Raw genomic sequence first — 21964 nt, 5'->3', positions numbered from 1 at the left:
ACCATGAGAAACAAAGATTGAACTCTTTGGCCTGAATGGCAAGCGTCATGTCTGGAGGAAACCAGGCACCGCTCATCACCTGGCCAATACCATCCCTACAGTGAAGCATGGTGGTGGCAGCATCATGCTGTGTGGATGTTTTTCAGCGGCAGGAACTGGGAGACTAGTCAGGATCGAGGGAAAGATGAATGCAGCAATGTACAGAGACATCCTTGATGAAAATCTGCTCCAGAGCGCTCTGGACCTCAGACTGTGGCGACGGTTCATCTTCCAATAGGACAATGACCCTAAGCACGCAGCCAAGATAACAAAGGATTGGCTACGGGACAACTCTGTGAATGTCCTTGAATGGCCCAGCCAGAGCCCAGACTTGAACCCGGTTGAACATCTCTGGAGAGACCTGAAAATGGCTGTGCACAGACGCTCCTCATCCAACCTGATGGAGCTTGAGAGGTCCTGCAAAGAAGAATGTGAGAAACTGCCCAAAAATAGGTGTGCCAAGCTTGTAGCATCATACTCAAAAAGACTTGAGGCTGTAATTGGTGCCAAAGGTGCTTCAACAAAGTATTGAGCAAAGGCTGTGAATACGTATGTACATGTGTGGTGTGTTTTTTTTTATTTATTTTTTTATAAATTTGCAAAGATTTCAAACAAACTTCTTTCACGTTGTCATTATGGGGTATTGTTTGTAGAATTTTGAGGAAAATAATGAATTTAATCCATTTTGGAATAAGGCTGTAACATAACAAAATGTGGAAAAAGTGAAGCGCTGTGAATACTTTCCGGATGCACTGTATACAGTACTGTGCAAAAGTCTTAGGCACATAAGATGCTTCACAAAAACATTTGTCTTAAGATGGTTATTCATATTTTCAGCTTTAGTGTGTCAACAGGAAATATACATTTTAGACTCCCAAACATTTCTTTTGCAAATAGAATAGAATAGAGTAGAAGAACAGGGAGCCCTGCAACAGATGGCATGGTCCCCACAGAGCCCCCCACTGAATATTGAGTCAGTCTGGGATTACAAGAAGAGACAGAAGCAATTGAGACAGCCGAAATAGATAGTAGAACTGTGGCAAATTCTCCAAGAAGCTTGGAAGATCCTGTCTACCAACAACCAAGAAAAACTGTGTCCAGGTGTACCTAGGAGAATTGGTGGTGTTTTAAAGGCAAAGGTGGTCACAGCAAATTTTTTATTGAGAAAATGAGCCTGTGAACAGGATCTCTCCAGTAAAGAGATCTTAGCTGCTTAACAAGTAGCAGCTAAGAGGTACAAACACAAGTGGGTATTTTCACGTTGTAATTGTTTGCCTAATGTGCATGCAAACGTGCAATAGCAGGGAAAAGAAAATCACCTGCTGCAAATTGCTGGTTAATGAGAAAACCAAAACTGTCTTTCTCTAAACTACTACTACAAAAGTATTCCTGAAAAAGTAAAACAGTTAGAAATTACAATTAAAATCCACTCGTTTAACTTATTAATAAGCAGCAGAAATAATCAATATAGTTACTACAAACTATAAGTACTAATAGTGAAAAATGACAAGGGTACTCACCGATCACTTTGCGATCAGCTGAAATAAATATATGGAGAAATCCACCGCAATCCTCAGGGACACAAGGCCACAATGGTGAAATTTCTCCCAGAACAGTGTCCAAATGCGAGCTACCAAATTGGTCTCTGATGAGGTGAGAAAGGCAAGAGGAAGAGGTCGTCTTACCCAGATATTTTTATAATGAAGCCAACCCCTTAAGGTCAGTCACCTGACTTTGTTGTCATTTGGGTCTCAATGATAGGTAGGCCTCATTCAGTGTAAGACTGTGGTAACAGTCTGAGTGAAGTCGAAATAGATCTGGTATTTTGGTGGAAACTATGATTGTCATGGTACATTTTGGGGGCATGTCTGAAGAAAATCAAAAATGTTTTCTTTCCTAAATGTATGTGTGTTCTACAATCCCCCCCCCCCCCCCAATAAAATGCAGCCCAGACCTTATTAGTAGCTTCATTAGCTCCCTTAAGGTCTCATCAAGACATTTCACCATTCACGAAACACTATGAGAACAAGAACGGGTCTAATGTCTCTTGTAAGTGTGTTGACATAAGCACATGTCAATGACGTATTCTTTTTTTCCCCCCCTGTGACCCTATAGCTCGCACAGGCACACAAGGTAACAGTCGTAACCGGTGTCTCTGAGGCTCTATTACGAAATCTAGTGAGCTGCCTACGGAGACAGCATATTAAAATCATAATAGGTGTGCTCCCAACACTAAGGCAGTTTAAAAGGCTTAGATTAAGGCTAAGGCCTTCTAAGATACCTTGTTTTGGACAAATTCTAAAGCATCATCACATGTATCCTTTGAGAATGCATTGTGATGTAAAAAAAAAAAAAAAAAAAAAGTATTTTTATTGAATATTGATGAAGCAACAAAGTTTTTGTAAAATTAAATAACAAAAGGTTGTTTAGATTAAAATGTATTTAAAAAACTATATTATAGTTATATAGTGTATTATAAGGGCAATAGTTTAAGATCAAATTTGTCAACTTATACAAACACTTTTAAAACAGCAAGATGCTTTTTGAAATAACAAAGTAAGATAATGCTTATTCAAAATAACCACTTTAGAAAAGGGGGAACAATTTTCTGTTAATTTTAATCACTTCAAGCATTCTATAAACAAATGAACTTCCATTGTGATTGGATTGGTCAATGTGAGCCCACTTTGAAAGTTCTTCTTTACAAATCTATTTATTTTGTGTCAAAATGTGATCATTTCAGGGATTCTCTTTAGCTACATACATTTCATTTATAGATTTTCATAAATAAATGCTAGCCCTTTCAAAAATCGAGAGTTCATGACAAATTTGGCACTGATAATTTTCACATGCAAATGAGCTTTGCGGTAAACTTTCGGCAAATTATCCATTGTTGCCAAAAGTTTGCCGGAGGTTCACCACTAGCGGTGAAGAGCTGCAAACTTCTGGCAAACATTTGCGGCAAATCACAAGCTCATTTGCATGTGAAAATAATGAGCGCCAAACTTGTGGCAAGTTTGCGGCAAGTTTAGGTTTTTTGAAAGGGAGATCCAGTTACCTCAAAATCAACCTTTAGGTTTAGATCAGGAAAATATTTCAGGTCATTGTGGCAAATAATGTGTTTAGGAAAGTGCCGTGGTAGTTTTGGTTGCTATTTAGTGTTTTAGGAGAAAATAAAATCAAAAGTGCCCTTTACACCAGGGGGCCTTTAGCCCAGAGGTACCCTATTACAAAAATTACAAAATCTAATGAAAAATGACTGTTAACTAATTTTTATGCTTACTGGATATTACTATGTTAGCTTAGCAACATGCTAACACCAAATTGTGAGTCGAGATTTCCACATGCTTCACATGAGTGGCGCTATTTTTATAACACATAGAGGTTGCTGCCCATTTAGAATGTTCCAAATCGGTTACTTTTAGAGGTTCCATTGCCGTTACGATACCTATGTAGACAGTAGACAGCAAGGCAGTTCACTAGGTTTTGGAAATGGAGCCTATCTGTGTCCATTCTATCACTCAAAACCTGGTGTCTTGCTGCATTTCTTCATTGTGATTTGCTTTCAGTATTCCTCTTCTGGAATCTGAAATGTTTTATTAGTTGCTGAACATTAATGTGGTGCAAAATGCCACAGTGACACTCCGAAATGAGAGAGAGAGAGAGAGAGAGAGAGAGAGAGAGAGAGAGAGTTTGAGTGAGGGTGAGATATGGTCAGAGATAGGACTTGGCTTCACTATGCTGGGTATGTTGAGAACTGCAACACCAACTGCTAGGCCATTTCATTGCTGATAAGTCCAACCCATACACACACAAATGCATGTATTCTCACCCACCCAATGCATTTGACACTCTCTCTCTCTCATACACACACACACACACACAGACGTTGGCGTGGGGTGTTGGGAATTGTTCTCTCGAGTGTGTGTTGCTGTATCTTGGCCACTGAGACACCCCGTTCATCATTTTGAAGATCATTGCCTTTTATCTCCTAAAGCCGTAATAAAACTGACATTGGAGCATAGGGGGTGAGAGAGAGAGACAGAGAGAAAGAAAGAAGGGCAGAAAGAAAGGAAAAGGAAATCACAAGGTTAATTCACAGATTTCAATTTGGCTCTTGCAGGATACACCTCCAGTGTTCTGCACGGAGCCAACCAGACTGAACAAATGTTGGACAAAAATCAAACTGAGCTGGAGGAATTTTTTTATTTATTTATTTATTTTTATTTATTTTTTTGCAGCTATTGAATGTAAGACAGAACAAGAACAGCCTTGCAACCATCTTCAGTGGGACTGAGGGAGAGTTTTTCACTTGTTCTGGAAATAAAACTTTAATGAAAAAAGCAAGACAAAACATGACATAAAACAGTATACTTAAATTCAATTTACAATAGTGTGAAAATATTAAATTGCTTGTGCTATATTCCAAGTCTTCATACAATAGCTTTTTGTGAGGAACAAAACAAAATGTCAGAAAAGGGCAATACCATGAAAATGTCAACCATACCATGGACATGAACCTTTTTAATTGTTCATTTAGGCCTATATTTACTGAATTATAGAGATATAATATTTTTTTTTTTATTATTGTTTTTTTCAAATGAGGTGTGCCCAATTTCCAAAACAAAATTGTCATCTCTATTTCATGGTCAGAAAAGAGGGCTCAAAGGACTCTTTACATTTACTTCATGTTAACGAGAATCATTTTCAAGAAAGACAAGCAATTGTCTAAGAAATGTATACACTGACTTTGTCATAACAGTGCTTCTTTTTGTAATTAGAAGAGCCAAATTTATGAGGTTGCTGCATTTCAGTGCTATGTCATGTCCATAATGTTTTAGAAGTTTATATTAGAAGTTAAGATCACTCAAACAATTTGCATGCAAAGTATTTGATCATTTCTGTACAAAGCTAACTTACATTAATATTAAGGATGATGAAATAAATGGTCTTCCTTCTTTATATACTCATAATAATTCATTACGGAAGTGACAGTTACGAACGCTTCATATCAAATCATGTGGATATCAATGGGAAAATCAAAAACCTCCACTTCTCATACTTTTTCCATGGTGATTCTGATAGATCGCTGACTATCACTTTGATTTGTGATGTTTCAAGCTTACTGTATTTATACAGTACATTTGGAAATGTATATAGCTAAACGTTTATCATGTGAGATTGCAGCTGCTTAGTGTGTGCGGCACACACCCGCTAGAGAGCGCCGCTCCTTCACTCTGGCTCAAGCGGTGAATGCAGACTATATTTTAAAAGTAGACTTTTGCAGTTTAGTAATCAATCCATCATGCAGCTTTATGGATATCATGCCAATGTTTCAAAGGTCAAAGTCTGCAGGTTTCAGAGCATTTTGGATGGTGTTCCCTTATTATGTAAGTGCTGCTTTCACAACAGTCATGTCCGTAATGGAGAGATGTCACGTCCATAACGCCCCCATTAAAGTGAAAACGACAAAAACTAAGAAATAATGTTCTTGGGAGTGCCAACCCTTCTGCATTGTGTGACTATTGTTATTTCTGGATTTATAACAAAGTGTGCTGTCTCCCAAAAACTCATGTCCATTTTTGTCATGTCCATTCATTTCCCAATCTAAATTGGAAAGAAAACTTGTCTAGACTGAAAATGTATGTCTGGATTCTATTCGCAGTGGTTTATGATTATACATACAAAGGGTTTTATATCATTCATTTCTGGGTAAACAATACCTTTAATATCTGATGCATTTCTGCTTCTCTGGCACATATATTTTGTTTTAAGAGTGTTTTAGTATCTGTACTGAAAAAAAACATGGACAAAAATACCATTTAAAGATAGGATTTTTTTTCTTTCGGTTATTCTTTTCAGAAACACAAACAGCCGCATAAACAAATCCTCTCAAGGGCCACTGTAAAACACACGTGTTGTGGACATAAGCACACAAACACACACACACACACATAAGGGTTAGGTAGGGGAATAGCAGACCTACTTTCAGTGAGCTCATGTGTTAAATGATGTCAGCTCTCATCGTGGTCACAGCTGAGCTTACAGTTCAGCTACAGAAATGAACCATCCTCACCAGATCACCCATCACTTGTCTACACCACGCATGGCCATTAATCAAAATGTCGGTTTGAATATTTCATATTCGCAGTAACTTCTTTGATATAAAGAAGGCCTGTAGGACAACAAAATAAGAGCGTTTGAACTGGTCCTGGTGTTTAATGTATATCCAAAATTCTGTATTTTATGTATTTTACTATTTTACTCTGAGTTTAAATCGGAAAGTCTTTTTTCGATTTGTCAGCAGCTTGGTGAAAACAAAAGTCCAAATCCGATGACTACTGTGGCCATGCCTGTGTTTAGCACCAAGAATGAAACGGTGAGGAGAGTTTCTCTGTGTTTGTGTGTGTAAGAGCAAATGTGATCTCATTAGCATTCCTGGATCTCATTAAGTGTAGTTAATGGTTTCACCTACTGTATATTTCATACATATTGAGCTTTGATGATAATAAATATTCAGGATTGAAAAAATGCTAATTAATTTACTTTTGTTAAATGTCCCATCTAGGTTTGATTTATATTAAAAAATTATTTTTAATCATTTAAAAGTGAAGTGTGTAATTTCTGTGCCACTAGCGTCACCAAACAGAAATGCAAACGGAGTGTTTTTCTGAACACTCTTTTCTGTCTGCAATTGGTCGGAATAACAGATAGGCCTGCCCCCAAACTCATTGGCTGAGCAGGTGTTGCTACATCTGACTATATTTCTGTCTAAATAAAAAAAAAAAAAAAGTCCAATCTCTGTACTAAAGCATACATGTGAAAGTAAAATGGTTTCACAGTATGTGTCTATCCGCAGAAAAACCAAGGCATTCTGCTAGGTGTCGCAGGCACTGACATCCCCATTCAAGAGTTAATGAAAACCATTCCAAAACACAAGGTAGGACATTAATAGGACTAAATAACTGGCAGGAATTCAAAATCAATGTTAATCTCTTCAATTTTACATGTTCTGTATCTTAAAAGGTGTTAGGAGTAGTAATGCTATAATTTTTTTTATCTTATCTTTTTTTCTCCAGCTAGGAATACATGGATATGCGTTTGCCATTACCAATAACGGATATATCCTGACACATCCTGACCTGAGGCCCCTGGTAAGTAGTGAAATCTTGTTTTGTGTCCACAAACGCACACATCCAACCTCATATCAGGACTATCTATTGCTGCATTCCATTCATAGTCAGAAATTGTATATTCCTATTTTTTATCGACTTCCGACCATAAAGGCGTTCTGTTACCCAACACTCGAAGATGATGTATAAAGAAACAAAAAGGTATTGGTACCATTAGCTTTAACGTGAAAGTGTCCTAGCAACCAAATAGTGGAGGATAGACAATGCTATGCAATGTATCCCAGGTATATGTTCAACAGAGAGGATCATTTACCGCCAACAGCCAATCAAATTTAAGAAACTATTAACTTAAAAATAAGTTTTTTTTACAATAAATTGTGAACAGCTGATCATTCTGAAATTTGCCATATACAGACAGGAAGTCTAGATAAGGCTGTGTAATGAATGTTGTGAGAATAGGCCACAAGGTGGCACTTTATATAAAATGCTAATTAATTTTTTATTTTTTTTGCTGAACACTCCTGAATCATACAAAATGGTAAAACAAAAAAACAACAACAACAATAATAACTCTAAAGCTATTTTATCAAGGAAGTTGAAATTTCACATGCATCTTCTTTGGATAATTTGCTAACATTTGATTGGTTGCCAGCAGCTAATCAAATCTCAGCAGCTAATAAGTTGCGCTGTAAATGGTTGATCATTATGAAATTTGGCATCCACCTACAGATTAAGATGAGAATCGTTCACAAGTTGGCACTATAATAAGCTAATTTATGTTCCCTTTCAAGAAGGTAACTTTGATGCTGCATCAGTAGCTTTGGGAGCTCTTCCCAGGGGAGGTGACCATGAAACCCTATGCCATTATGCCAACTTGACTGGCTGGTGATGCTTGGTGTTCTGCCACATGCCCACGTCTTTGCAGGTATAGGGCATTTTTGCAAATATTTCCACAAACAAACAAGCAATATACCCCTGATGTCCCTATATCTGATGTCTGAGTGCTGTTCCTGACAGAGCTCATTGAAACTCATGACAATTCCCTCTAGTGGCTAGCTTTTGTTCTGAAAGCAGAAGCCACTCCCCTCTCCTCCAGCTTGCTCCTCTGTGGCTCCTGAGGGATCAGATGAATGAGAGGATGCGATATAGAGCATGTCGATTTTTGGAGGGTTTGTCACAGGCTCAAGCCTTGCGTGCCACCTTTTTACCGTATTAGACAGCTCACCCGTTGAGGATGAGCGCTGTATGTAGCCTGGGCTGAGCCCTTGCTGAGACAGCCCTTGCTGAGATGCTCGCTGAGATTGTGTTCATGAGGAACACAAAAAACTCAACACGTTTCACTCTCGGCTCGCTTTCATTCTGAAAGATGAAGCTGATCCCCTCTCCTCCCACTTGCTCTTGCTCGTGCCCGGGATGCTATATCGCTGGTTCTCTGAGTTGCTTAAATTTCTCGTTTGAGCCTTAAAAAAAAGGGGGAAGGTGTTCACCGCGTCAGCATGCCTTTGAGCTTCAGAGCCGGTGCTGCTCTTTCCTGAGCTGTACACTATGTCTTGATGTTCTCCCTGTTCAGTGAAAATTCAGGTCTCTGGTTGAGCCGCCTTTGTGGTGCTTGTTAAAAGCACCATGCCATGAATTGGCACTCCAGCCACCAAGATCTCTGACCAGGATATTGGGAGGTCAATGACATCCCTGGCTAAAAAATGTTCAGGGATTCATTTTTCACTTTCTCCGCTGTATAAGCCGGTAACAAAATCAGGATGGTTTAGCCCTGTTTTACTGTTGTTGACATAATGTTGAAACACTGGGATTTTGGGTCCCTCCATGTCACTTGTTTTACTGTTGTCAGTGACATGCTGGAAGACTGCCATATCACAACACAAACTTAAGACCTCGTTGCGTATGCATGAGGCATGCATGCTGTATAAACCCTGTAAAGCGTTTTCTTCCGGATTTCCAGGACAGTCCTCTCATTTTCCCTGCTGTTGTATGCCGGGAACAAGAACACTATTCCAGTCTTTGCTGTTGACAGTGTGCCAGAAGTCTGCTTTGCCCCAGCACAACTGACAGATCTCGTAGCAACTGCATGAGGCAAAAGCATTTTAACAAAAGTGAGCAATATCCAACTGAACTGACTCTGTTGTGCAAAACTACTGACCCCTGATCCAGTCCCTGGGTCCTTTGACCATGCTTAGCGCAGTCTCCCAGGGGTCTCCAGCTGGGAACTGAGCATAGTCGAACATGGCTACATGCTTCAGTTCATAAGGTGACCGCCTCAAAACTTCAGTGGCTTTCTGGCCTCCACCGTACGGTGCAGGACACGCAGATTTTACGCTCAGAGGTACGATACCTCTTTGCCAAAGATAGAGATAGAGGAAGTACAGCACGCGAGGTACAGCAAGGCATCTCCAGATGCTAATTTTCTTCTCAAGTAGGATGGTGGGCTGTGGCCCATACTGGAATTGAGTCACCTTCACTGGACACTTAAGTCTCTGTAACATGGGTTAAAATGGGCAAGGAGGAAGCGGGAACCAGATGAAGCATCAAAGCATTATCCCTGTCCTCGGCTGATTAGCCCGATTGGGGGCCGGCTGTGCGCACTCACGGCCCACCCTCCTCCTAGTCACACTCCTCCTTCCTTTGCCTCAGGCTGGGGAACCCCTGACATGATGTACACCCCCCCCCCCCACTTTCTGAGGGGGGGCGTTACCCTTCCTGCCGAGGGTAGGGAAAAGAGGAGAGGGAAAGGGCAAGGTGGAGCAACATTGAGAGAGAGAGAGAGGAGAGAGAGAAAAAAATTGCTCGCTGGTTCCCAGACACGCCATCGCCTGGTCCTCAACCACTCCTTCACCCTCTGGTGGATGACAGCCACTCCCCCCTGGGCAGACCGGAGCGAGTCCTCCGACCCCTGGCAGATGGAATGCCTCTCTGCATTCAGGCGGCTGGTAGCGAGCCCCTCTGCCCCTGGCAGCGGCTCCACCACTCCAGGCAGCTGGCAACGAGCCCCTCCTCCCCTCGCAGATGGGGGCCATTCCTCTGTGTCCAGGCAGCTGGCATCCCCTGGCGGATGGCCACAGCTGTTCCTTTGGGCAGACAGCAGTGGTGAGGACTCCACGACAGCGCATCCCTCCTCCTTCCCGTGTTTTGGCCCCAGTGTCACAGGATTTAAAATGGGCAAGGAGGAGGCAGGAACCAGATGAAGCATCAAAGTAATATTTTAATGAAAACTTAAACAAAATACACAAACATAAACACACACACGGCAGCTGTGTGTGGCTCTCTCTCCCGAACTGTTGCATCCGGCTCATCCTTATCTCTCTCCTTGGCTGATTAGCCTGATTGGGGGCCGGCCGTGCGCACTCACGGCCCACCCCTGCCCTCCTCCTCGTCACAGTCTCCATTCAAGGTGGTCTCAGAATTTGTCTCATGTCCATCCTCTGGAAAGGTTCGTGTCAAGCGATTTGAAAGATGCATATGTGCAGATATCCCCTTGCTGCAGACCATTCATGGGACTCGCTTTTAGGGGGAATGCATTCCAGTTCAAGGTCCTGCCCTTCGCATTGTCCTGTGGCCCCTTGCACATTTACTAAATGTGTTGATGCGGCACTCCCCAAGTTTGGTGGAGAGCCGAGTTTTATCTGAAAAGTTTGACACTCGCCAAGATGTTCGCAAAGTTGTCAGCACAGACAAGTCCAACAAAGGCTGAGGAGACCTGTGCAACAGACATCTGGCATTTGGAACCTGGAAAAGTGCACAATCTGTATGACACATAAACCAGTGGCATATATAATTGCCAAGAAGAAGTAAGGTCATGCCCATTGCTGAACCTGACAAGTTGAATTCTCCTCTGGAGCGAGTCATGTGTCCTATAGATACATGTGATGCATGTCCACCAGGAACCTGAACAGCGTAAACCACACATTGTTGCCCTCGGGTCCTCTATGACAACAAGCTTCACTAATGGCTCAACAGCCACTGGTTCCCAAAGGTGGTAGAGCTGTTGGATGCTCCCCCTGGAAACTTTGAGTATGGATCTGCTCTCGCAAGCTCGAGACACGATTTGAATCACAGCCAGACCTGTGGAGACTGCATGTCTTCCCTCTGAACAGGGCTCATCTGACAAAATAGGGTTGTCGCAACTGATGCTAGCCACCATACTGTAGGCCAGGGCCCCCTCAACGAGGTGTCTGTATGCTTTGAAATGGCGATTTATTTGCTGATTAGTGTTCATCCCCAATTGAGAAACCAACACATTCATAAAATCATAAAACAGTCATAAAATCTGCCTGTTTTAGCAGGCTACATAGCCCTGCTGCCATGGAAACCGGCAATGAGGCTAGGTAGCTGCTAGCTAGCTATCTGGCTAATTTTATCTCATTGTGTACCGAAAAAGACAGCACTGACAATGCAATATACAGCTGTCGACTGAACACAACAGTAACTCCAACATCAACACCATTTTTGTTTATTTATGTAATATTTAGTTAAATATTTTTCATGATCCATAGTGCTGTCACAGGCAAGAAAGTGTTTCTTCTTCTTGTGATGTTTATTGGCAGTTGGCAATCTGCCACCTATTGAGCTGGAGTGTGGCACGTCACAATAAAGTCTTTCAGTGGAGTCAAACGTCTGCTGAAAATGATGAAATTGACAAAATTTCATCCAAAAGAGGTCACACACCTTATATAGGATCAAATCCTAAACTGAGTATACTTGAAAGGTAGCTTATCCTCTGGAGTTTACTTGTAAACAAAGATGTTATGTTTACATTCATTCTTGAGGTCTAACAAACATGTGGAATGTATTTCCTCCCCCATTAATGGTATGAAATGTATATTGTGTGTGGCGGAGTGAGCAAGAGACAGACACAGTGGGTGTGGCGTCAAGGCTCGGAGAGGCATTTATTGAAAATAATAATAAACATAAAATGTTCATAAAATGGCGAAAATAGTGTCCAGGGGGAATGGAGATCAAAATAAAAGGGGATCTGGCATCCTTGCGGTGCAACGGGGCTCCGTGAAGGTTGGGGGAATGGAATGGCCCTGGCGTGAGTGGGGTCCGATGGCTGCACGCGCTCCTCTCCTGGGTCCGAGGCACGTGGTGAGGTGGCATCCTTGGCGGCCTGTCTTCCCAGGCCCGCGGCAAGTCAGAGGGGAAGGCGGCCTGGCCTCTTGCCCGTCGGCCGCAACGCGTGCTGTTCTCTCCATTGATGCATCTAATTCGCACCGGGGGTCCAAGGAGCAGTTCTGGCGAGGCATCTAACTCGGCCAAACCCTCCCTGCTCTGCTCCTGGGCCAGTGAGGATGCCAGTGTGTGCACACATGGAGAATAGAAGCTGGCTTCTCGAGAAGAGGCGCACTCTGCGTTTATTTGGCAGCTGTGATGAGGCTAAACACACATTCAGGTGTGCCTCATTCCCGTGCTGCCCAAACGAGGCTTATTAATTATGTGCCTTTTCTCTCTCCTGCCCACTCCCATCGTTAGCCTTGCTGAAGGATGGCCCTCAGAGGCGGGGCGACGATGTCAAGAGGGAGGAGCGGGTCGTTCCGCCACATGTGATAAATATCAATATCGAATGATATGAAAAATATATCGTGATCAAATTTTTGGTCATATTTCCCAGCCCTACTAAGCCTCCACCCCCCCCCCCCACCTTCCTTGTCTGGGATGTAGCGCTGGTGTTAAACATGCTTATGGGTTCTCTGTTTAAGCCAATAGAGGCAGAAAGCTTACACATACTCTCTTTGAAGACTGTGCTGCTACCTGCTTTGGCATCAGTCAGATGTTTTGCATACCTTCAGGCCTTTTGGTCAGCAAATTTTATTAGAGTTTGAAAGGGGCATGTCAAAGGCCCTTCTCAAGCCCAGAGGGGGTTTTGTGCCCAAAGTGCTGGCAACCCCTTTTAGGGCTCAGGTTGTTACCCTGGAAGCATTCTCTTCTTGACCCCTTGAGTTGGACAAGGCTAAGAGACTGCACATGCTCTGCCCTGTGAGGGCATTACACATGTACATTGACCTAACAAGTCAATTCAGGGGGTCTGAACAATTTCGTGTTTGCTTTGGAGGCAGCTCACAGTGGCCATCTCCAAGCAAATTTCCTGCTGGGTCATGGATACCATTTTTCTCAATTATGATTTGCAAGGCATACAATGCCCCATGGGTATTAAAGCTCATTCCACAAGGAATATTGCCTCCTCCTGGGTATGGGCAAAGGGCGTGTCACAAAAGACATACTTTATGTCTGGCTGCAGGTTGGACTTCCCCTAACAACTTTGCCAGGCTTTATAACCTGTATGTATCTTCCTTCTCTTCCCAGATTTTCACAGAAGAATAGGATTGATTTTCCAATGACCACTGGCCAGTTAGTTAGTGTCATTGTATTTAGTGTTAAAACTGTGTAAAGTCTCTATTTCCATGAATGTGGATGAGAACATGCAAACAACGTTTTACTACACTATTGGCTAGTGTCATTGTACCAGAGCCCTTGGGCAGGCAACAGCCCTGCTCCCCAAATATCCGTCTCACTAATTGAGAAGATTTGTTGAGACATTGCACCACTACCCAATATGGCTAATGTATCTGTCTTGACATCGAACCATATGGTTTATTGTTCCTCCACTCTGCTTCCTATTTTCCAATATGAAGGGATGGTTATAGTAATGCCTTTTACTAACCTGTTGGCTAGTGGGCATTTCCCTATCACTAGCATGGCGTTATGGTATACGGCTCCCTCAGCGTCAGCTACTGACGCAGCATCGAAGTTACCTTCTTGTTACTGATGTAACCTTGTTTCCCTGAAATGTGGAAACGAGATGCTGCGTAGCTGTGCTGCACTAATGATTTTTCACTTTTAAGGGACAGAGAGATGCGCTCTCCTCCCTTCAGTCAGAAAATCCTGATGATGTGACACTGGGCTTCACCTTATATACCCACAATGGTCCAGGTATGGGGTGGAGCACCAAGAGTCACCAGCCAATCAAGTTGGCGGGATGGTATTTCCTCTGAATCATTCAGTGCCCTCAAATCATTGGTTATGTGGATTTCCATTTCCACAAGAACATTTTTCTATCATTTTATTTGTTTTTTGTTTTTTTAACTCATCCTAGGCCATTTGTCTGATTCATTCTCAATTTGGTATGTATGATCTACAGATTTCTGACAAAAAGTTATCAAAAGAAATTTGATTTATTTAATCATTTAGAAAATATGAGCCAACACATTTTTGGTGTGGTCTATAATGACTAATTGGCCTGTATCTTTAGAGCACAGTATCCAAAACTAAAACTTGGTACACATGGACAATAAGACATTCTGGTTGGACACGCCAAATTTAAATTTCAGATGCTAGGGGGTACTATGCTTTAAGAAAATTATTGTGTAACTGAGATCAAAGAAATTAAAATTTTACACCAAAACAACTATATCCACTAGATCTATTCTTTCAAATTTGGCTATTTTAGTCATGTCCTCTTCACATGTGCTTGGGCCCGATAATATTTATTTTTATTTTGTTTACAAACATTTTTAATATAGGTTTGGCACACCACTCTCACCTGAATCTCTGCAAAAAAGAGTTTCCAAGTTGGAAGTGTGCATTTTCCCAAGTAGATAGTTGGAAATCCTGACTCCAAGTTGAATGGAATGCAGCGCACGTTTTTAACATGGCCTAAAATAGATATAAAATGATGATAGTTCAACAAAACTAGCTACTAGAGAAACTAAGAACTCAATATATCCATACCCAAACAAGCTGGCTCAGGTAAAATCTATCCACACATGCACTGTGTGCTTGTGAGAGTGCTGGTGGGACGCTGAGGTCATGGGAGATGTAGTTTTTGTAATCCCAATCCTTTTCCTCTGATATATTGCATGCAGGAGTAAAAGCCCATTCATGTGCTTGCCAGGGCTGATCAGAGCACCGAGGTAACTCACCCTTCACAGGGACACCCCTCACCCTGCTCTCAGTCACCACCTGTGACTGTGTGTGTGTGTGTGTGTGTGTGTGTGTGTGTGTGTGTGTGTGTGTGTGTGTGCGTGTGTGTGCGCGTCTCTGTGTATTTGTGAACGTGTTGGTGTTCTCGTCATAATGTGACTCAGTGCTGCTGTGTATTAGCTTGTGTTTATGTAGAGGTGGTGTGCATCAGTCAAGGCTTCAATAAACCATTCTGAGTGTATGTAAAGAGTGTTTGTTCAACAATCTAGAGTGTATTTACAGAGCACATGAACTCTCTGTTGTTGTACACTGCTACACACGGACAGTGTTTACTATTATTAAATGTAATTAATGCCAAGATGAGTATTATTAGCATTGTTCACAACTGTTTAAAATTAACTGGACTCAAGGATAACATTTTCTACATTTATACAACTTAATATTCTTATTAAACTTTACAAGCATAATTAGGCTCTGTTCCAAACCCTAATGAGCTGTCTACTCTAATAGCATTTTTAGGCATTGGATGTGCACTTCTGACACAAAGACCATATGCGTTTCATGTGTTCTTCATAGATAATCTGTCAGGAATTCAGAAGAACTCAGTCAAATTTTCATTCAAGAAGCCATAATATAAGCATATTTAGTTCTGTACTAATGAAATATTACACCCAATAGTTGTGGTTGGTAGGTATACTTGGTGTTTATTTTAGTATTGAGTTGTTAGCTTAGTAACATGCTAACATAAGTATTAGGGCGCTTACACACCAGAGAAAGCTCTGATGGAGTGTTCAACAGATATTACTGTATAAGGTGCACTTTGATGGTGTATAGAGAGTTTGAAATCAAGAGGAAATACAGTGAATTGGATTTCTGAAAGCACAATTAGACCCACATTTCTGACATTCTTTTTGGTCAAATGATGCCTAAGTGTGTTGCAGCAAAAATTAATTCTATTCCTCGAGACTCTAGTGTGTAGGTGCCCTAATTCATGTCTTTTGTGTGCTTCATGCGAGGAACTTTATATGTGTATATCTCTAAATTACTGTTAATGGAGTTGCGGAATATGTTGAGCATTTAAATTCAGTCACTTTGGTTACGATTCTGCCTCAGAAGGTAGCTGCCATTTTGTAGACTGTAGATAGCAAGACACCTCAGATTTGGAACAGAGCCATCAAATAACTGACCTTACTAAACCAATCTGGGCAGTTACAAGAAAAAAAAAAAGAAGATTAATTGGACTAAAAAGATTAGCCCGATTAATTTGAAACTACTCTCTATATGCCTAAAAATGGCTGCTTAGATACGTTGTAAACTGTAAACATTCTCTTAAACCATTGTTTGCAATCCTGCAATCCTGAAGTCCCCCAGCACTGCGTATTTTTGATGTTCTCCTTATTTAACACACCTATCTTATATAATCAGCTCAAAAGTAGATGTTCCAAGACCCAAACTGGGTGCATTTGATTATCGAGACACCTAAAATAAATGCATCACAGGACAGGGGCCCCAAGTAGCAGGATTAAGAGACATTCTCTTCAACAAAACTCAGCCTAATGGCCTATATCACCACGTTTGTTTCTGTCTCCATCATGTTACTCGTATGATCCCAGTTCCTTACTGTAACTGCACTGACTTTTAAACACTTCTTGTCCTCTGTTTGTCTCTTCCCGCAGTACCAGGAGGGCCAGAAGAGGAAGAAACCCAGTTACAGCAGCGTTGACCTGTCTGAGGTGGAATGGGAAGACACAGAGGATGTAGTATGGACCAGTTTATGTGTTTATTTGTACTGCACACAGTACAATATACTAAGGGGCTGTTCAAACCGAAGCGTTTTTGTGTCTGTTTTTGATGCGTTTTTTTAATAGATTTTCTATGTAAAGATGCACTAGATAGACGTCTTTGACTAGTGTTTCATGTCTTATTGTTTTTATTTTATATTTTTTCAGTTTTCAGTACAGGAGCATCGATTTTTCCGACACTCTGTCAAGCTAAAAATAACTTGTAAAAGCCTTTTGAGACACCTGCCCTTTTTTTCGAATTCTAATCTTTTTTTTTGTGTGACTTTTTTAAGCACAAGGATGCGATCAATGCGAACAGCCCCTTAGAGGTGTTTACTTACAGCCTTAAAGTGAATACATACTGCTTCCCTGTTTCATCAATGTGTTTATTTGTAGTTGCGCACAGCAATGGTGAACAGACGAACAGGCACTTTTTCAATGGAAGTGAAAAGAACTGCGGACAAAGGGGTAAATCTAAAAGGATGAAATAAAGAATAAATGTTATCACTGTTTGCGAGAACAATCACAGTTGTAAGAAAAATAATATAATAAAAACAGATTGACTAATGCGTGATGTTTAGGTTTATAGCAAAATTTTGAAAATACACCTCATACAGTATGAAGGCTAAACTTGACTTGATCTGTTTGTCCCCCACCAGAAACGTGTCCTGACAATGCACAATGATTATTACTACACTGATATTAAAGGAACTCCATTTAGGTAGGAGATGTCTGTTAACGACTTAGGCAGTTTTTCTTTACCATGGTCGGCTTTGGCTTGCTTAATTTAATTTAATTTAATTTAATTTAATTTAATTTAATTTAATTTAATTAAAGTCAAAGGTGACAGTGGTAAAGAAAAACTTATTTCATTTCATTGATGTCTGGACCCTAAATGTGATATTCTACATACAATGTATTTGTTTTTTAAGATTTGGGATATAAAATGAGTAATTTGAAAAGTGAAAAGTGTGACAGTGTGTTAAAATGATTATTTTTTTTTTTTTTTTTTTTTTTTTAACGTTAAAGTGTAGGTGTGGCCCTCTCTCGAGGACATGGCAAATACTTCTTCAAGGGAAATGTTTCACTTGAAGCAGGTGAGGATTTTATTTGTTAACTTTATTAGTAGACATAAATGAAGTATGGTCATAGCAAATAAAGAATTGTCATAGTAAAGGAAGTTATGAACATATCTTCAGAAGAACTTAAATACAAATATAATAGAAAAATGTTTTATGATTTATTTGACATTTTACCTATTTTTGAAACTCAGTATAGGCAGACTAACAGTTCTGTAATAATAATTCAGTATTTTAAAGAGTTATATATTTACCTAAAAGGAATTTGGGAAATTCCAATTTATTTATTTTATCTTTCTGTTTTTCTGCTTCACCCCCCTCTTTTTTTTAGATGTTTACTGGTATATTTATTTTGCTGAATTGTGCATGTCCATCATCTTTAAATATATTTCCCTATATTCATCAATGCCTTCATAACCAGTTTACAACTCCTAGATGAAATTTGCCAGTGAATTATGTGTGGTGCTAAATTTTAAGATGTCTCCTCTGTAGGTGAACTGACATCTATTTACTTGAGATCTACTTCTCCACTGAAATGTCATAATTCCTTTTTTATCCTGAATACCTGTTAGTGCCCTTTCTTGACAACACTCCTTTTTGAGAGACAGAATCTGCTCTCTCTCTTTCTCTCCGTCTCTCTTTCTCTCACTCATCTGTTCACTCTGCAAACACCACAGAAGTTGTTCATCTGGAGTCCTTTCTAATTTGTAATCCCCACCGTTTAGGTCTACATGACTTGGAGCAGCCAGATGTTGCCCTTGCTGATGAATGGTAAGATCTATCACACTTTTACTAATAGTCAAGATACAGTAAAGACAGCAAGTGATAAGTTACAACCTTCACTACTGTACTATTTTTACAATCACACAAGTGAATATATTGTATCCTTTTTGTTTTGTATATTTCTATCTCAGGACGTACTGTAACACAGATGAGCACCATGAACATCGTCACCTGACTCAAGTTCAGGCCATCAAACTTTACATGACCAGCCGTAAACCACACCTCAAGTGTAAGCACTACTTTTGCACATTTTTAATATTAATAAAACTCAACATCAAAATCAATCAGTTTTAGCCTATAATCTGAAATAATCAACCCAGCTAGGTGTTAAAACCAGATTATTAAGTCATACTGTAAAGACTTAGTTTTAGATTGTCTATTCAATTTGCAGTACACAAACTTAACTGCAGTGTAGCAGTTTCTCCTGCAACACATTGTCATGATGTCCTTCCTTTCGATTTTTGTATCTTGATTACAAATTGCATCAGTTGTCCCCATTACATTTATTGTCAAGGGAGTATTGGGGAGCGTGTTAATGTCCTCTCTTGCTTGTTGTAGGTGACAGAGAACTGATTCAGCAAGTTTTGTTTGATGCCGTGGTCACTGCGCCTTTAGAAGCGTACTGGACAGGACTGGCTCTCAATAAGTCTGAGTGAGTTTAGACTTGTACTCCTTAATTGTTCATATTCAGATAAGTAATATTAAGTCTTGTTTAGTAACTATAAATCAACTTGAAATCAAATTTGGCACTGTTTTCTTTCTTAATACATGTTCATATTGTGCGTTCAAGTCCTCCTGGGAAGTTTGTACTTACGGGGTCTGAAAACGTAAAATTGATGTTATGTGCGTTGTTATGTGAGTAGGCAGGAAGCTTTTTCGCACCAATGCAACAAAATGAAGAGCAAAGCCATGCATTAGATGTGTAATTAATGCTTTTTCTATCTATTTTATCAAACTTGTGCAGCCACATATAATGATGGGAAATGTGGTTTTGTTGCAAACGGTTGTCTGCATAAACCAGCTAAATAAGTCTTATTTTCATCGTTATTTTAAAGTTTAATTGTTATTCTTCATTAACAGTAAAAAAAAAATGCATACAAACTCAACTGCACAGTCAAATTCCTCATGTAAAACTAAATTATTACCAATAACAATTTGCTTCCACTATGATTTTTAAATCGACACGCCCCCAACTTAGAAAGTCGGGACTCTCCCAAGTTTCCCACTCGTAATTACAACTTTGTGGAGGGGTTCATGTGTGCTCAATTTGTAAATACGATTATTCTGACATGACTTGAATGCACCATTCATCTCATTGTCAACATTTCATTGATGTATTAACATCCAAAGAAATAAAGGTGTGTCTTCATAATCTTTCAAAAATATATCAATTCCTCCATCTCTGAAACAACTTACCATTTCAGCTGACATTTTCAAGCCCTCTTATTTTTCAGTCCCTCCCCTCTAACTACCTGTCATATAGTGACCAATTTTCATGATTTAATAAATTCTTGATTTATAAAATCAATACATCAAATACATTTTTTTTCTCTGTGAAAATCCGCCAGGGCTTCAGGCCAGATTCGGGTCAGTTTTTCAAGTATAACTTCGGGTTCGGGTTAGGGGCATCATGCACAGGACTGCCTTAGTTTTTAGACAATGTGTCAAGTTAAAAAGAACTTACATTTTTAAAAACGCATCTCGAAGCATCAACGTACGGTTTCATTCGTTAAACTGTGTTTAGCTTTTTTAGCACAGGTTTCACAAAGATTCAATGTTCTGAATAAGGTTGCAAAGAGGACTTCATGTGGTTTTTACACTGTAACATATGATTGACATTTGTTTTCCACCAAGTTTCAGTGCTTGATAAACGGAAAGCCAATTTATTTCCCGTTTCTGCCCTGATGTGCTAAGGGGCCTCCATGTCTTGTTAAAATGGCGCATGTTTACCGCTACCATACTGTTACAAATGTTGCCTATGATGCTTAAATATAATACAGCCTATTGCAACAAATGTACTTTTATAAAGAGAACGGGCACTTTCTGGTTCGGATCGAAGATTTGACACTACCGGTCAGATCGGGTCACACGGTCTTGGGTACCCAGGCTGTGCAGAGATCTAATCCTCTTTCATAAATGTTACGGAAGTAAAATGGGTTGTAAATGGCATTCATGTTGAAAAGCTGTAAATATCTTTTCAATTCTTCATACCATCTTTTTATAAGCAGCCACATGACACATTTGCTACTGTAGAGTCTGTTAGATTTATGATAATGCTTATAATGTGAACTCACTTTTCTCAGATTTATTCAGATCCTCACTCCTGTTTTTGTGGATTTGACCATTCAAATACCATCTTACAATATAAACGTCTCATCCAATACTGGTTTTATTTGTGATTTTTACCAGGAACTCTGATAAAGGAGTTGAGATCGCCTTTCTTGGCACCCGCACTGGCCTGTCCAGAACCAACCTATTTGTGGTGCCAGAACAACTGACAAATCAGTGAGTCTTAATGCAAGTGATTGACCTATGACAGATTCTGATCTCATTCTGCTGGCCACTTAAAAAGCCTCCTGGCATAACCAATGAATAGTGAAGTAATCTAATAAACAAGTGAGTGCAATGTCTTCCTTGCATGTATTTGCAGAGATTTCCTGACTGCTGAAGATAGAGAGGGTGTTTTCAATGCTGATCACTTTCCTTTGTGGTACAAAAGAGCTGCAGAGCAGGTTCCAGGCACCTTTGTTTACTCAATTCCCTTTAGTTCAGGTAAGATGTTCAAGCACAGAAATGCACACCCAAAGCTCTGTTTGCATCTACTCTCAAGACTAAGCATTTCATCCAGCCTCTTAATGATAATTTCTTGCAGTGGGGTAAAAAAAGCATTTCTCTGAAATTGGTGGCTTGTAATGAGTGGAAAAAGGATTTTAAACGAGTCCTCGTTTCATTCTGATTAAAATGCTTTATTTATTATGTTCATTATGTAGTCGGCATTATTTCAAGAAGAGCATGCACATGATATGCACATGCAGAAAAACACTGCCTCCTACAATGAAAGTATTTAGGATTCTTTTGCCGTTTTATCTCCCACCTGGTGAAAATCAAAAGTCTTATTGATAAGAAAAGTAATAGCAAACCTCTCCTCAACAAGCTGCACAATTTGAGGTATCATTTATGTCTGTAGCACAACCTTGTGGAATAAATCTGAAGCTTAATA

The 21964-nt window shown here is 40.1% G+C and overlaps 1 protein-coding gene across 1 annotated transcript in view; it reads left to right on the top strand.

Annotated features, from left to right (window-relative positions):
• Window positions 1-21964, top strand: part of cacna2d3 (calcium channel, voltage dependent, alpha2/delta subunit 3) — a 71883-nt gene that overhangs the window by 39880 nt on the left and 10039 nt on the right. Inside the window, exons 14-26 of the mRNA XM_051675490.1 lie at window positions 2155-2172; window positions 6347-6418; window positions 6899-6979; window positions 7119-7193; window positions 16778-16861; window positions 17279-17350; window positions 17542-17603; window positions 17912-17979; window positions 18687-18732; window positions 18876-18973; window positions 19303-19396; window positions 21154-21249; window positions 21395-21516. Of these exons, the coding sequence (XP_051531450.1) occupies window positions 2155-2172; window positions 6347-6418; window positions 6899-6979; window positions 7119-7193; window positions 16778-16861; window positions 17279-17350; window positions 17542-17603; window positions 17912-17979; window positions 18687-18732; window positions 18876-18973; window positions 19303-19396; window positions 21154-21249; window positions 21395-21516 (988 nt within the window). The remainder of the gene's footprint in view (window positions 1-2154; window positions 2173-6346; window positions 6419-6898; window positions 6980-7118; window positions 7194-16777; window positions 16862-17278; window positions 17351-17541; window positions 17604-17911; window positions 17980-18686; window positions 18733-18875; window positions 18974-19302; window positions 19397-21153; window positions 21250-21394; window positions 21517-21964) is intronic.

The sequence above is a fragment of the Myxocyprinus asiaticus genome, chromosome 37 (assembly GCF_019703515.2).
Source record: "Myxocyprinus asiaticus isolate MX2 ecotype Aquarium Trade chromosome 37, UBuf_Myxa_2, whole genome shotgun sequence".
Lineage (NCBI taxonomy): Eukaryota > Metazoa > Chordata > Actinopteri > Cypriniformes > Catostomidae > Myxocyprinus > Myxocyprinus asiaticus.
Note: the sequence above shows the minus strand (reverse complement) of the source record. Positions and strands in the feature narration are given on the sequence as shown.